The 15,631-nt window shown below is 41.7% G+C and overlaps 1 protein-coding gene across 1 annotated transcript in view; it reads right to left on the bottom strand.

Moving 5' to 3' along the window:
- Positions 1 to 15,631, bottom strand: part of UNC5D (unc-5 netrin receptor D) — a 288,529-nt gene that overhangs the window by 86,216 nt on the left and 186,682 nt on the right. Inside the window, exon 8 of the mRNA XM_036838629.1 lies at positions 9,397 to 9,429. Coding sequence (XP_036694524.1) covers positions 9,397 to 9,429 — 33 coding nt within the window. The remainder of the gene's footprint in view (positions 1 to 9,396; positions 9,430 to 15,631) is intronic.

Below are 15,631 nucleotides of genomic sequence, written 5' to 3'. Positions count from 1 at the left end.
ACGAAATCCTTAGCTCTTTGTCGAAAAGAACTTAAAGCATTTGTTTTTAACATTAAACCTTTCGTGATCCATGTTCCATAATTTCCCTAACCAGTTAACCTCTGTCCTGCTGAAACAAAAGAATAACTAGAATACATGCATGAGAAAATGTCTTAGGAACTATAAAAAGTTACACTACACCAAGAGAAAATTTATCCTCCAACTAAGCCAGACAGAGAAAGACATATAATACCATATGATATCGCTTATATGTGGAATCTAAAAAAAAAAAGGATACAAATGAACTTATGTACCAAAGAGAAATAAAGCCACAGACATAGAAAACAAACTTATGGTTACCAAAGGGGGAAGGGGGGGAGGGATAAATTAGCAGTTTGGGATTAACATATACACACTACTACATATAAAACAGATAACCAACAAGGACCTACTGTATAGCACAGGGAACTCTACTCAGTATTTTGTAATAACCTATAAGGGAAAAGAATATGAAAAAATCCTGATATATATGTATATATAACTGAATCACTTTGCTGTGCACCTGAAATTAACACAACATTGTAAATGAACTATACTCCAATAAAAAAATAAATAAAATTGAAAAAAATAAAAGTAACCACTCTTGATAGTATCTTTGAGATCTTTCAGGAAAAAAAAAAAGTAAATTTCCTTTTTTTTTTTTTTTACCATTTTTACTCTAAAAATTCTATTATCCTTATATTTCTATATTTCCTTTCCTGTATGTTGCTCTTTTTCCCCACCATGTACAGTATCTTGTAGATCTTTCCTCTATCAGAACCTACAGACCTGCTTCACTTCTTTTTACATGTGCCTAAGCCCATTGCCAGGCTGTATAATGATGTAACTCGTTCACTATTTCTGTCTTATTTGGTTGTTCTCTTACCCTTGTAAAGTCTGGCTCTTGTGCAAACCACTGTTCCCTCTTGAAGACTGGTCTCAACCACTCCATTAATAGTAATGTTCTTTGTCTTATTCTTTTCCACTGCTCTGCAGTAGAAACACAAGAATAGCCAACCCTCCCTCTAGGGGAAAAAAAAAGTCCCTTAAATTTGATTCTCTTAACTTCTCTTTTCTTATTGTTTAGGAACTACCCTTCCTTCTCAAAGTTCTATAAAAGATCTTTAAAGCTCAGTTCTTGGCCCCTTTTGCTCATCTAATCGGATCATCACTCACACACAGACAGCGCTAACTATTCCTCCGATGACAAACAGTCTCAAACCAAGATCTCCTGCCTCATCGCCTATGTGAAGACCTCATCCAACATTTCCTCCTGCTCGATGGATAAAACCGTCACGCAACTGTGTGTTGCGCTAACCTCTCAAATTTGTCACCTGATTGATGAATTCACCATTCTTATCTCTTCAAATACTCTCTTTTCTTGAATTCCCTTTTTCTAGTAATGACATCACCAGAGACCAGGCTTGAGACTGAGAGTCATCTTTCCTCTTCTTTCCATCGACCCCTCCCCCCCAGACCACTGACATGCCTTACTGATCAGATCCCCAGTGCCTCTCACATCTCTGTTTCAACAGGAGGCACCCACACTACACAGTCTCATCTTACCTGGTACCCAGGCCCCAGTCTTTGTTCACTCTGAACCACTTTACACATGGATTACTCTCTCCAAACACGGTTCTGGCACTGCTACTCCAATACCTTTCAATAACTCTAGTAGGTGCTGAGTTCACTCCAACAGGGACTTTCCTTACAGCTCAAGACACTTTCTGCTCTGCCCCATCCTATTTTTCAACTGCTTTCACCCATTTCTCATCCATAGGGACCCTACTCTTTGGCTAAATCTGACTACAGGCATAACTCAAAGATATTATGGGTTCAGTTCCAGACCACTACAATAAAGCAAATATCGTAATAAAGTGAGTCACACAAATTGTTTGGTTTTCCAGTTATAAGTTATGTTTACACTATACTGTTAAGCGTGCAATAGTATTATGTCTAAACAAAACAATGGATATACCTTAACTAGAAAATACTTTATTGCTAAAACATGGTAGCCATCATCTGACAACACAAGGTGGCCACAAACCTTCAATTTGTAAAAAAAAAAAAAAAAAGCAGTATCTGCAAAGCTCAAGAAAGCAAAACACAATAAAATGAGGTCTGCCCATATCCATTTTTTTCAAGTAGAACTTGTACTTCAGTAGACTTCTTTCTTTTTGTTCAGACTTTTTGCTTTTACTGAAAGGCTCTCTCCTCTAATATTTGTTTTAATTCAAACCATTCTTCCAAGATTGACAGTAAAGATAATCTATTCTATAAAAAATATTCCTTTTAATTATTTATTTTTGGCTGTGTTGGGTCTTCGTTGCCGCACGCGGGCTTTCTCTAGCTGCGGCGAGCGGGGGCTACTCTTCGTTGCGGCGCGCGGGCTTCTCATTGCAGTGGCTTCTCTTGTTGAGGAGCACAGGCTCTAGGCGCGCGGGCTTCAGTAGTTGTGGCACACAGGCTTCAGTAGTTGTGTCTCGCGGGCTCTAAAGTGCAGGCTCAGTAGTTGTGGCGCACGAGCTTAGTTGCTCTGCGGCATGTGGGACCTTCCCCGACCAGGGCTTGAACCCGTGTCCCCTGCACTGGCAGGCGGATTCTTAACCACTGTGCCACCAGGGAAGCCCCAAAAATATTTCTTGATAATGCACATTCACACGTTTTATTCTTCCTTCTGAGTAAAGTTGCCAGATCAAGCAAATACAAATATGACATAGTTAAATTTGAATTTTAGATCAAGAATGAATAACTTTAGTAGAAGTATTTCTCATGCCATATTTGGGACATGCTTATGCTAAAATGTATTCACTGTTGATCTGAAATTCAAATATAACTAAGGGTTCTGTATTTTATCTGGTAAGTCTACCTTCAGACCGCAAAAAGAACTGTGTTTTTTTCCCAACAGATACGAAGACCAAGGTAAAATGAGAAATAGAGTCAAAAAGCAGGATTTTAACTCCAGTCCTTGAGAAAACGACTTCACTTTCATTTTCTATTCTGGAAATTAAAGATATAAACTCTAACTTTGAATATACTAACACATGGAAAGATAGGGCCTGTGAATTCACATTTTTAGCAAGTACCCTGGGTTACTCAGATGCTGATGAAAATATTGGTCCATCACTTATTCACTGTGTCTGTGCTTAGTTCCGAAGTATTTAATGAACGAAATCCCATCATGTCCAGTAAGGTCAATGATATTCTTGAAAATGGTAATAAGAAAAGGTATACACTTACAATGGAATAAAAATTAGGTAATAAAAAGATTGAAAGTAGTAAGAAAATTATAAATGTTGCACATATCCATGGGTTGAATTGATTCAGAGTTGGAATGATTCTGAAGGACAAAGCAAGTCATGCAATTTGTGGGAAGTGCTATGTTTATGTAATGGAAAATAATCAGCAGGAGATGAAGAAAAATGCTGGGTAAGATAGAAAAAAAATGTGCTTTACATCATGGCTAGAAGATTAGCATTGATGCCAGTTGCCTCATGTTAATTTAGAAGAATCTAGAAGCCTACTGAGAACTTAAAGATATTATGGTTCAAAGTTGCCGATCGTTCTATGGGTTCAAGGTACCATTCAGGTCTACACAGCCTGAAAGAGAATGGTCCAAATTGCCAGTGTAGACTGCGCATCTTCTGAGGAGTTCCCTAACCCAATGAAGATCATAAAGAATGTGTATTCCCAGAATCCACATTATTCCACTATGGATGAAAGCAGTGTACTTGGGGAAAAGATGTAGAATGGAGTGTTAGTAAGGAGACAAGAAATACCTAATTTTCAGACTGTAAGGACACATTTGGGTCATTCTTTGATAGAAATGATTCTGGGAAGCATCCAGCTTGGACTTTAACCTAGCACCTGGCACAGAATAGAGGATTATTAAAAAAACTATCTCCTTACTTCCCCTCTTCTCAAATCCTTTATTATCTTCTACCTTGTATTGAAGTTGTGGGGAAGAAGCCTTTCTTACTGTTTCCTTCACACTTCACTGGGCCAGGACTATTTATATAGAATAATTGTGCAATAAATATCTACTACATGAATGAGTTAAAATAAATATAAAGAAACAAAGTCTTTATTTTCACCTTAACAATAAAAGGCTCCGTGCAGAGTTAGCAGGAAGATGTATGACCATAATAACAAGTATGAATTGAACATCTAATACATACTAGGCACAGTGGTAAACGCCACAAGCATAAGGGTGAACAAGATCCTATACCATCTACCAGATGGCAGGAGTTATGTCTAGCAGAGAGGGAATCCAGCCTGGGATAAAGGCAATGAACATATGGTGTAGAAATAGGGAAACTGCTTGATACTGAGCCAATTACAGGAGTAACTAACTCAGACCTGGGGGGCTGGGGGGAAGATGGTGAATGCTTTGCAGAAGTGAGACCCAAGCCAAAACCTGGAGGAAGGATAAATTCAACAGGTTAAGATTAGGGGGAGAGAAAGTTTTCTGGCAGAAGTAACAGAATGTATAAGGAACTTTATGCCAAAATGGGCCCAGGGCATTCAGACAACTAAGAAGCTTTGTTTGGCTGAAAAATATGAGAAACTGTGAGAGGGTAGGAAGGAAAATACCTAATGATTCAGCTGCTTGAGGGAAGCTGATACGCTTAAGAAAAGCCATCTGAGACCGGATCACAAACATTAAGTACTTTGGACTTTATCTTAAAAATAATGGTCAGCTAATGAAAAGGTTTAAACACAGAGGTCATGTGACCAGAACTGATGTTTTCAAAAGATCAGATAAATTGATGTCAGCCAAGATTGGATATAGGAAGCAATGGTAGAAATCCTGGTTAGGAAGAAAGATGGCCTGAACTTTAAAACATTTTTGTCTGGGACACCCTTTTCTTTTCACTTGGTTTTTCTCTTACTACAACTGGCTGTTACTTTTCTGTCTCCTCTGCAGTGACTTCTGACCTTCTCTACATCTAAATGTTGATGTCCTCCAGCGCTGAGTCCTCAGATACCTTCTCTATTCACACTCATTATCCGGTGATCTCACTCAACCTAATGGCTTTAAATATCATCTGGACAGTGACAAACCCCAGATTTATGTCACCAGCCAGGACTCTCCTCTGACCTCCAGACTCATATATTCAGCTGCCTGTTTAACCTCTCCATTTAGATGTTTAAGAAGTATCTCAAATCTAGCATTTATAACACTGAACTCTTGAGTGTCCCTCCAGATGTGCTAAACCAAGTTTTCCCCAGGTCGGTAATGTGAAGTCCATCCTTCTAGTTGCATAGCCCAAATTCTGGAATCATCCCTAATGCTTTTCCTTCTCTCAAACTCTATATCCAATCCATCAGCAAATCCTTTTGACTCTGCCTTCAAAAGATATCCATAATGGATTATGGCCCGTTTCTACAATTTCCAATGCATTCTGTCTGGCCCAAGCCACAGTCATCTTGAATCTAGGTTATTATAATAGCCTGGGTATTGTAACAGCCTAGATTATTTTAATAGATTATTGTTACAATAGATCATTGTGACAGATTTTCTTGCTTCTGCTCTGGTTCCCTGTATGTTTACACTCAACACAGCAGGTAGAGTTTATCCTTGAAAATATTAGGTCATATCACTATGAATAAACACCCTCAATGGCTTTCCACCTCGCTCACATGAAAGGTCAAAGTCGTTACAATGGCCTACGATACACTTGGCAGTTCTTCCCTGTGCCCCACTTCTTTGACCTGAGCTATTACGACTCTTCCCTTTGCCGCTCTGCTCCAGATACCTGCCCTAATTGTTCCTCGGACACAACAAGCTCCCACCACACAGCCTTGGCATCCTGCTGTTCCCTTGGCCTGGAATGTTTTCCTCTCAGATACCTAGAATGTTTGTCCTTGTTTTTTTTTCAGGTCTCTTCTTAAATGTGATTTTATTACAGAGACCTTCTCTGAACACCTTATACAAAAAAGCAACACTCCCTCCATCCCCGCCTGAGCCCCTCATCCTGCTTTATTTCTCTTCACAACACGTCACCACCTCCACAGCACTGAGCACTCTTATTTTCTGGTTTGTTTTTTCCATCTCCCCTCACTGTAAGCTTTGTGGGAGCAGAAACTGTATCTGTCTGGGTCAAGTGTTAATTCTCCACCACCTAGAACATGTCCTAGCCCATGGGAAGCACTTGATGAATAGCTGCTGAATGAATGGAGGGATGGATACGCAAGAGGGAAAATGGAGAGAGTCAGTGAACTTGATCTATGTAGGTGGCAGAATGGTTAGATGGTAGTGATTCATTGGGTACTGAGCTGGAGAAGGGAGAGGAAAAAGACAGGGGTCTAGGAGGCTGTCCAAGTGTGGGACCCAGATGAGTTAAAGGCATAGTATTCACTGAACTAGAGAAGATGGGAAGAGGCTTGGGTTAAAAACAGGGACAGAAAAGGACACATTCAATTTTGAAAAAGCTGAGATTCAGGTTATTGGGAGACATTCAACTGGCGAAGTCCTGGAGGCAACTGACTCTAGAACGATTAATGGGATTCGTGCGTAGCGTGCGTTTCTACTAGTCACAAAACAACTACGTGGAAAGGAGATGGAGAAAGAATATGTTCTGAGTTATTTTCTAGGGGGAAGCTGAATCCTTTTCATCCCTAAGGAGAACTTACTGAAGCAGTCGCTCCTTGGGGGCTCACAGCCCCTCAGAAAGCCTCATCCCCAAGCCTCCAGGAGTCTGTCTGCACATGTCCATCCATCTTTCAGCCTGACTCTGGGCGTACGTGTTTGCCGTTCAGAACCTACTATATTTTACTGCACTTCCTGACATTGTTACACAACATTTATTGAAAGCACATTTGATGGTAATGAAGTTTCTATTAACTATGATTAAATCTCCTAAAACACCTGAAGATAATTTAAGATGCGCAGAAGCAGAAAATGAAACATTCGGTTTAGTACATTAGGAAACGTAATTGATTAAATTATCTCATTTACAATAAGTGCTTTCAGGAGCGATGCCGTGCACATATTTCCCCCCGTTTGTCATTAAGATTTGCCAACAGGCATCTTAAGACTTCACTTTCTTTTCACACCTCCCCGCAACTCAAAGCCGGATCCTCAGCACGTCTCACAGGGATCTGCCCGGGAGGCTCCGAGGATGCTTTCCATCCAACCAGCCTGGCAGAGGATCATGTGCACGGCTATATATAGGAACAGGTTGTTTCTCAATTATCTTCATAATTGACTTTGATTTTGCATCAGTGATGATTCATGGAATCTTCAGCGAAGCCCCTCTCTTTCAACGAACAACCGCAGCCCGCCTTCATATAATGTTCTCCTAACCGTGCAGCCTCCAGAACCCGGATCCGATGCCTCTGGGAGCCTTTCGCAATCACATTGATTCTGTTAAGGTTTTATTTTTAGGAAATCACAAATTAAAACAGTTTAAGCGGTTCCGTGGCAGTATCCAGCAATTAAGCATGGTGTAGAGGAGTGAGAACCCCAAGCAAAACCTCCTTCAAGAGTCCCCGAGGACCAGAACTAGCTACTGTGGGGCTTATGGCTGGAATGTACCCAAATTTGTACCCAAATTAGAATGGCAAAGGACTCACAAACTAAGCATGAAATTAAATTTTCAAAAAACACACATGCATTTCTGAGGAACTCTCTCATTGGCCGCCACATGGATACCCCTAATCTTGCTTGGGCTGCACACAGGGGCCAGTGGATGGTGAGGGCTCTGTGACCAGGAAGCCCTGGGGGACCACTTACTCCAGCAGTCCCTCTGAGGCCTTGGCCCAGACACAAGCCGAACACTCAGTGCTCCCTTTTCTCCTCCACCCTAACACACGTGCGCACGCGCACACCCCCCAATCAGGCTTGCCCACCTTCAGTCTTCCCATGAGTTCCAAATCCAGCATGCATGGCTCCGGAGGGCCGCTGCCTAAGTCCCAATAATGACGTTATGGGCAGCAGACAGCAGGGAAAACAAGAAGGTTTGTTTTTGTTGTTCTGTAAAGTTCTCAGGCTCCAGAAGTCATGGCATCTTTCTATCTCAAGCCTGCCTGAAGCAACATCTGAAGTATGAAGTATCACAGCTTTACTGCATCTTTCTCTCATGTCACCTGACCCCCATCCCAAGGCACCGATTTCTGTCTATCTTCACAGGGTCTTAATTCTTGCAAAGAAGGTGGCTAATCGAAGCTGTTAACTCTCCCATGCTATTTGAATTTTAATACCCTAGGATTTAAAAGATCAAAAGCCATTCATTTTCGATCAAAATAGGAGATACTGGTCATGAACGTCTTTCACAAGCTTTACAAACCAAACTGGTAGGGAGCTGTCTTTTTCTACCATTGCTAAGAGCTGCAATGCTGATGCCCTTCTATATGGACTCTGACGTCTATATGATGCCCTAGTATACTTTACATATTTCTGAGAATCATTGGGGGAACATATTAAAATGTAGATTCTCAAGAGCTGCCCCTGCACTGGGTGTTCAAATTAATTTGTTCTATTCTGAGGGGGGGCATATTTAACAAGCTCCCACCATAACCAAAGATTCTGATGCATGTGGTCGCTTATCTAAGTTTTGAGAACTATTTTTCTAAGAAAAATAGTTCTCAATCCAAGCTGCACATTGAAATCACCTGAGGAGCTTTTAATACTAGGGATTCCTGTGTTCTGAATCCCCTCTTCCCATTTTGATTTCACTGGGGTACAGCCTGGGAATTGGGATTTATAAACGGCCTCCAGGTGGCCCTCAATTTCAGCCGGGGCTGAGCACCCTGGGGTTGAATGCCGAGCTGCCAATCATTCAAGCTGTGCTCTGTCCCCCAAATCTACTGGATGCATAAGATGGAGAGAATGCAACGGCCTCTCCAGGAAGCAAGCCAGTGGACAGAGACCTCGAGCCAGCACCCACCCACCAGGTTCAATTCCTGGCCTCTTCACTGTGGAATACCGGTTCTTAGTCTACCCAGTTGCCATGGATTTCAGGGTTCTTCTCTTAGGTGCCCCCTGCCCCCTCCTAGGTGGAGAGTCTTGTAATCAGGCTATTGCCCAAGGCTGCTCTCATGAAAGCCTGTACTGACAAATAGTTATTAATTTTAATGAGATAAATCTCCTCAGAAATAAGAGTCCTAGATGACATCTGCAGATAAATGGACTGCTCTTGGCCGGCGGAATCAAGAGGAGAAAGTTACTTTTACTCTGAATGGGGGGAGGGGGTGTGCATATTTCTGTTCCATTTAAACCTCTGATATAGTGAGTCCAAACCCAATGAGAAGAAGCCCCCCAAAAGCCCTGGATCTTTCGAAGAAACTTCAATTCTGTTTGGCTCCTAAACAAATACCACAGTAAAGCAGCAAATATGAGAATAAATGATATTCACAAGAGGAAAAATAACTTACTTTGGGGTTTTATTTCATGAAGAGGTTTTTTATCTAAAAGAAAGAAAGAGAAAAAAAGAAAGTTGCATTTAATAATTTACATGGAGCAGATATATTTCGTATATCCCTTTACGTCTACCTCTATAAAGGAAACATTTTCTCTCTTTCTGTAGACAATACGGATTATGTTATTCATATTTATCCTTTTCATTCTAATTTTTAAAATTTTTCTCTTTTGCAATATTTTTCTAGGATGACTGCTTCATTCCTTCAAAAAAAACCACAAAAAATCCCTCAGGCTTACTAGAGTTTCTTTCTCTTGCATTTGTTAGATTCTTATCCGCATGATGAGAGCAGTGAGCTTGCCGCCTGTCCCTTTTTTATATACCGCCAGAAGACTGCTCAGGTAAGGGATGCTATTTCACTATATATGATGATAGAAAAACGAACCATGAATAAATATTTAAAGGGATCCTGCATTGGTTTGCAGTTATCATGGTCTGGATAAAATGTTCCAAACTCTGCTTTTTTTTCCGTTCTCGTTGGGTATAGGTGCTACGGTATTGTGAGCGTGTTGAAGGTTTATTTTTAAGAAATCACACTTTTTTGTTTCAGATCTTGCTCATCTGTTAAAATGTGGATGATCTCTCTTAATGGAAAGGTGTCCTTTTTAATCATGCTATTGAGCAGGGCAGCGGTCAGATGAGATGGATACAGAGAAAAGACACTCGGTCTTTTCTAAAGCAAGTTAGACATTCTTATCCATTCTCTTCATGGCTGGCCGTTCATCCACCACCCCCTGCCATCTTCCATCACCAAATATTTTGCAAGCATCTTGCAAATCTCTTGGAGACGTGGTCCCTATGGCTTGCTTTGTCTTACACTACAGTCCCTCCACTAACCATTCCTCCTGCCGCTGGTCCCATCCCAGGCCAACACAACTCCACCACCATGCAGAAACCTGGGAAGACCAGGTCTGACACCATGTCAAATTCCAGAGGATTTGCAGGGTGCATCACCCCTCTCATTCGCGGCTTCTTAGGGTGTAGATGGAACACAGTCAGACTACAAGAACCGGGGCTGTTGCTAAGCATTCACAGACTCCCATAAGGCAGGGGACCTTGAAAAGTCACCTTGTGTAGCCTCCTTCCTCTCTTTGCCCGAAGGCGAGCCAAGCAGGGTGAGACACTGTCATTTTGGATTATGTTTTTAACTGAATCAAACCTCGCACAGTACATATTTGAGAACTTCATGAATATTATCTGGCTGACTGCACAGTAACCCCTCCCAGGCAGACAGACACAGCTAGGTTCCGAACCCTTCACGGAATATCTCTTACCCTAACCCACTCCTGCACTTAATACTGATTTTGACAGAAAACCCTTGCCGTGTGCTTTAGATACAACTCTTGTGTGTTTTGCCATCTGATTTGTGATGGAAGTATCTTATAAAAGTTGTGTGTAAATCACACTTTTGCAAAGGGGCCACCATTGTTTTCTTACAATAAGGGGAAGTTAACAGGCAAAGGGTAATATCTGACAAATCTTTCTTTAAAAAAGAAATCCTCGTAAAATATAATAATTTGTTCAAGTTGATATGATCGTATTCAGATTCTTACACTGTCAGGTTTCTTAAAACCAAAACCTTGCATTTCCCTTACTGCACAGATTCAATGCCACACTAGTTTCCTTAGAGCAGGTGGTACTGCCCAAAGTCCAGATGCTAATGCACTCAAGAACTAGAACAAAACGACTTTGGTGGTTTTAACCTGACTTCAGTTTTTGCTTATTGCATGCTATAAGCATTTGGCATGGGCAGAGCCATGCTGGCAGGCCAAGGCTAAGACATCTGAAAGTGATGCATTGCTAGGACGACACAAAGAGACATGCAGAACATCTGTTTAGAACTCTGGCTGAGCTTAACAGTATTTTCTTCCTTCTAAACCACAGGAACGAAGATTATGCCAGGTAGCAAAATGAAACTCCATTAAAAACAGGTGAGATGTATAACTACTCCTCCGAAAAATAAATTGAATATAGCCAAGATGTGAAAAAACTGCGGTAGTAGAGTTCTACCTGGTACAGCTCTGAAAAAAAGAAAGAGGGAATGGGGCTGAAAATCCCAGGGCTAAGGTCCCCAGATAGAGGGCGGGGGCCACATGGATGCACAGAGCAGCAGAGGAGGACATCCTCTGCTCTGACCTGACGACACCCAGCTCTAGTGTCGTCATTACTGCCAGCGGAATAGTGCAGACTCTCAGGATCAGAAATGGATTTAAATCTTGGATTGTCTTCATCTATCTCTGTGACCTCAGTGTTCCCCACAGTAAAATGGGAATAAAAATGTCCTTGAAGCTTGGTCCCGGGGGTTAAACATGAAAACCATGAAGTCATGCAGCATCCGGCTAGCACATGTTCAGCCATCAATAAACAGCAGCTGATGAATCAAAACTTGAACATGTTATGAATATGATCATCATACTTGTTCAGAGGACAAAAATGACTCATGTCCCACTGCGTGGAGACAAGGCACAGCTCCAAATCAGAAATTCTAGTGAATTTCAGGGGTCCTTGAACGGGAGTTAAGAAACATGTGCCTAGTCCTGTCCTCTGCTTGCTGACACCAAGGGCAAGTCGAAACTTCCCTTTCCTGCCATGTAAAAAGAAGGGCAGGGACCAGAAGACCCCTGGGCTACCCTGCTTTCACTCCTATAAATCTTTAGAATAACTACCAAAGACATTCCACAGAAATCCACCTGAAATGAATTCTGAAAGCAGAGTCAAAATTATTCAAAGAGCTGCTCCCCTACCATCGCGTGTGTTATGCTGAGATCCAGCACGTGTTTTAGCCTGCACCTTCTCACGGAAAAGGCTGGAAGTCTCTGGTGCCCAAAAGAGCTTTAGTCCCCTGGCATCGGCATCAACATTGGGTTCTGCTGTATTTTGTGAAATACCAGTATCTTGTCAGCAAGCTGCTCTCATAGACCATTTTTCCCAACTTGAAATGTCTGATTAGAGATTGTTCTACCGTGAGCTCAGGAGAGGGCTACCACCAACCTCGCTATGTTTTGCAGGAATGGCCCACCCACAGTTCATGTTCTTTTGTTCTGTTTGCATAATCGTCTTCTCACAAGGCTCAGGGCCATGCAGCCACGGGCCTTGGTCAGCCAAATCCTCTCTGTTTTAATTTCACCTCTCTCCAAGGCCACGTTCAAATGGCCCCTTAGTAAATTAATCCATTAGGGCCATGGTTCTTCACATGGGCTGCATATTAAAATTACCTGGGGATCTTTTTTAAAAAAAAAATACCCATGCTTAGGCCCCTCTCCAAGAACTCCTAATTGGGGTTTGTGTTTTTGTGATTACTCAGGGCACCACCACTTCCTAGCAACAAATCTGGGGCTCTGTGTACTCAACTCCAGTTCCTCTCTGCCTCCCAAGAGGCTTTGGGGTCGCTGGAGTGTACGGAAGGGCCCAGAAGGGTCTTGCAGGCAGAGAAATGTAATTCTGAGCCAGTGGCAGCTGAGCTGTAGTCTGGGAGAATCACAACAGTTTTCCCAGGGTCTAACTTATACACCAAGAGGTACCTTCTGGGTAAATGGAAATTGACGGTAATTATAACTCAGTCCTATAGCAATTTTGTGTATTTACAGGCTAAAGGTGTGCAAGTGTTTTTTCAATTTTATTTTTAATAGTGTTTTAAATTGTGTTTTCTTTTAAAAATCATTTTTATTATTTACACTTATCACATCAAAAAAATACAGATAAGTGCAAAAAAAAAACCCCCCATAATTCCACCACCAAGAGATAACCACTATTATGTTAAGTTACATATACAAGTCTAGGCTTTTTTCCCCTGTGATTTTATATATATATACGATTACGTGCACACATATATGCTTATACATATATTAGCAGGAAACTACTACATGAAATTGACAGTAATTAATCATTTTCACCTACAAAAACATGCAATTGTCTTTTATATATTGTTCGGCAATCTGCTTTTGTCTCTTAGCACTGTATTGCAAATACTGCTTTGTGTCTGCCGTGCGCGTGGTGAGTGTGTCCACAGAGGTATATATATTTATATATGAGGCAAGGGAAGAGAAGAGGGAGAGAGAGAGAGAGACAGAGGCAGAGAGAGAGAGAGAGAGAGAGAGAGAGAGGGAGGGAGGGAGGGGGGGAGGGAAGGAGAGAGAGGACAATCTACCTTTTTATTTTTGGTGGTGATTCATTTCTTTTCCACCTTTCTTTAAATTCTGGCTTCCTTTTTATATGGGATGCTCCCAAAGCATTTCCATTGTTCTTAGAAACTATTTATGGCTGCATTCCTACCTTCCCACCCACCCACCCACAACCAGCCTTGTCCTTTCTCTGCCAGGGAACAAATGTGGCCAGCTGCACACAGCCCACATCCCGCGGATCTGAGCGAGCCGGACTAAGGAGAGATGACACATGTGTAAGGCGAACGTGCTGACCACTACACTACAGAAACTCTGCAAGATGACACACGTGGATGGATGGATTCCATCTCCAACCCACAGACCGGGCAAGGGGCTGCCCTCAAAACCTGTGCCTTGTGATTATTTGAAATCGGCTTCTATGGGTTTTGGATACCACACATATACGTTTCTTGAGACACAGGCATCAAGCCACTCCGTGTGGACTAAATATCCACCAGGACAGTAGCCGGGACAGCTCTCTCCTTCCGGGCAACAGTTGACACATGTCATTAGAGTTCATGATCGCCATTCTTTTCACTAAACCAGACACGTCCCATGTTTTCATCTCCAAAGACCATTTTCATTATTTCCTTCTTTATAGATCATATGCTTTGGAACCTTTTTCACCACCACCCCCCCCGCCAAAGATATGTCTTGAATTCAGTTTTATTTTAATTTACCCTCCACAGTCTTTGTAATCACAAATTATTTAGGAGCTGATTCTGAAGTGTGTGGCAGACTCAGTCTTCTCTGCCCATTCTCTCTGGCTAGTTCCTTGTTTGCTGGAAGAATTCTCTAGCATCATTACATAGGAATCTACCATGATTCCACAGCCTCCACGTCATGGCCAATTTCTCTGTCTACCTTTATGGTCTTCTATTAACTGGTCCCACCACACCAAATGTGACTCAGTTTCCGGTGCAACTCAGTAAAAATCCATATTCTACTCCGATCAATCCATGAACTCTCAGTGCTTCTGCCCAAGCTGTTGCCTCTCCAAGGACACCCTCCCCGCTCCAAGCCTCCTATAGAAAAATGTCCTCTCTCCAATGCCTAGATCAACTTCTGATTCCTTCATGAAATCTTTGGTGATTCCTACTCTGTTCGAACAAACCTCTCCCTTCTCTAGACAGCTTATCTTACTTATACTCACTAAAATACTATGCAATTTTTTTCAAAATATATTACTTTGTAAGTGTTCATTTGATTGATTTTATACTTTTGTCATCACCACTAGTTATGGGTTCCTAACATGAAAATCATATTTAAATGATGAGCTCACAAATAATTGGCACTGCAAAAGAGGACCATGGCAAGAAAAACAGTGGCGGGAGAAGTGAAATTAAAAGCTATTTGCTTGATTATTTACTGATTGGAAGAAAAAAAAAGTTGAAGTTATTGATTATCAGTGTGTTTCATTTACTCATGCTTTCCCTCTTCCCCCATAACCAGAAATAATTAAGAAGCAGTGTTACGCCCTCTGAATGCTCTCCAAAGCTGCAGGAAATCCCAGGATCTGGTGGATCTGCTTTGTATTAGCACTGGCAGATAATTAGATAAACACGAGGTCTGCTTTCACTGGCAACACCACCGTGATTGAACGTGTCAGGCAGACACTGAAGATGACAAGCAGGGATTCTATTCTGTTCTCCTGTGGATGGCGAGAGCTCACTAAGGCTGTAGGACATGCAGGAACACAACCACCAGCTCTTGTAAAAACCATGAAATTCTTCCGGCGATGGAAAACACAGCAAAATCACAAGAGCGTAAAACACAGCGCATCTCTCGTTTTTACTCTTTTCAGTTGTTAATTTCTGCATTGCGTTTTTCTTTCGGGTTCATTTTTTTTTTTTTTAAAAGGATCCTGCTCAGAAATGACTCTTCAGAGACCGTATTTACCCCCACGTTACCGAGTTAATTCAATTCTTGCTTCCTCTCCCCGCTTCCCAGCCTGTATAGACCATCATAAGATCTACTGCCCCTTTTAAAATTCACTCTGAGCAGAGTTCCCTGTGCTATACAGTAGGTTCT

This window comes from Balaenoptera musculus, chromosome 21 (genome assembly GCF_009873245.2).
Source record: "Balaenoptera musculus isolate JJ_BM4_2016_0621 chromosome 21, mBalMus1.pri.v3, whole genome shotgun sequence".
NCBI classification, from domain to species: Eukaryota; Metazoa; Chordata; class Mammalia; order Artiodactyla; family Balaenopteridae; genus Balaenoptera; species Balaenoptera musculus.
Note: the sequence above shows the minus strand (reverse complement) of the source record. Positions and strands in the feature narration are given on the sequence as shown.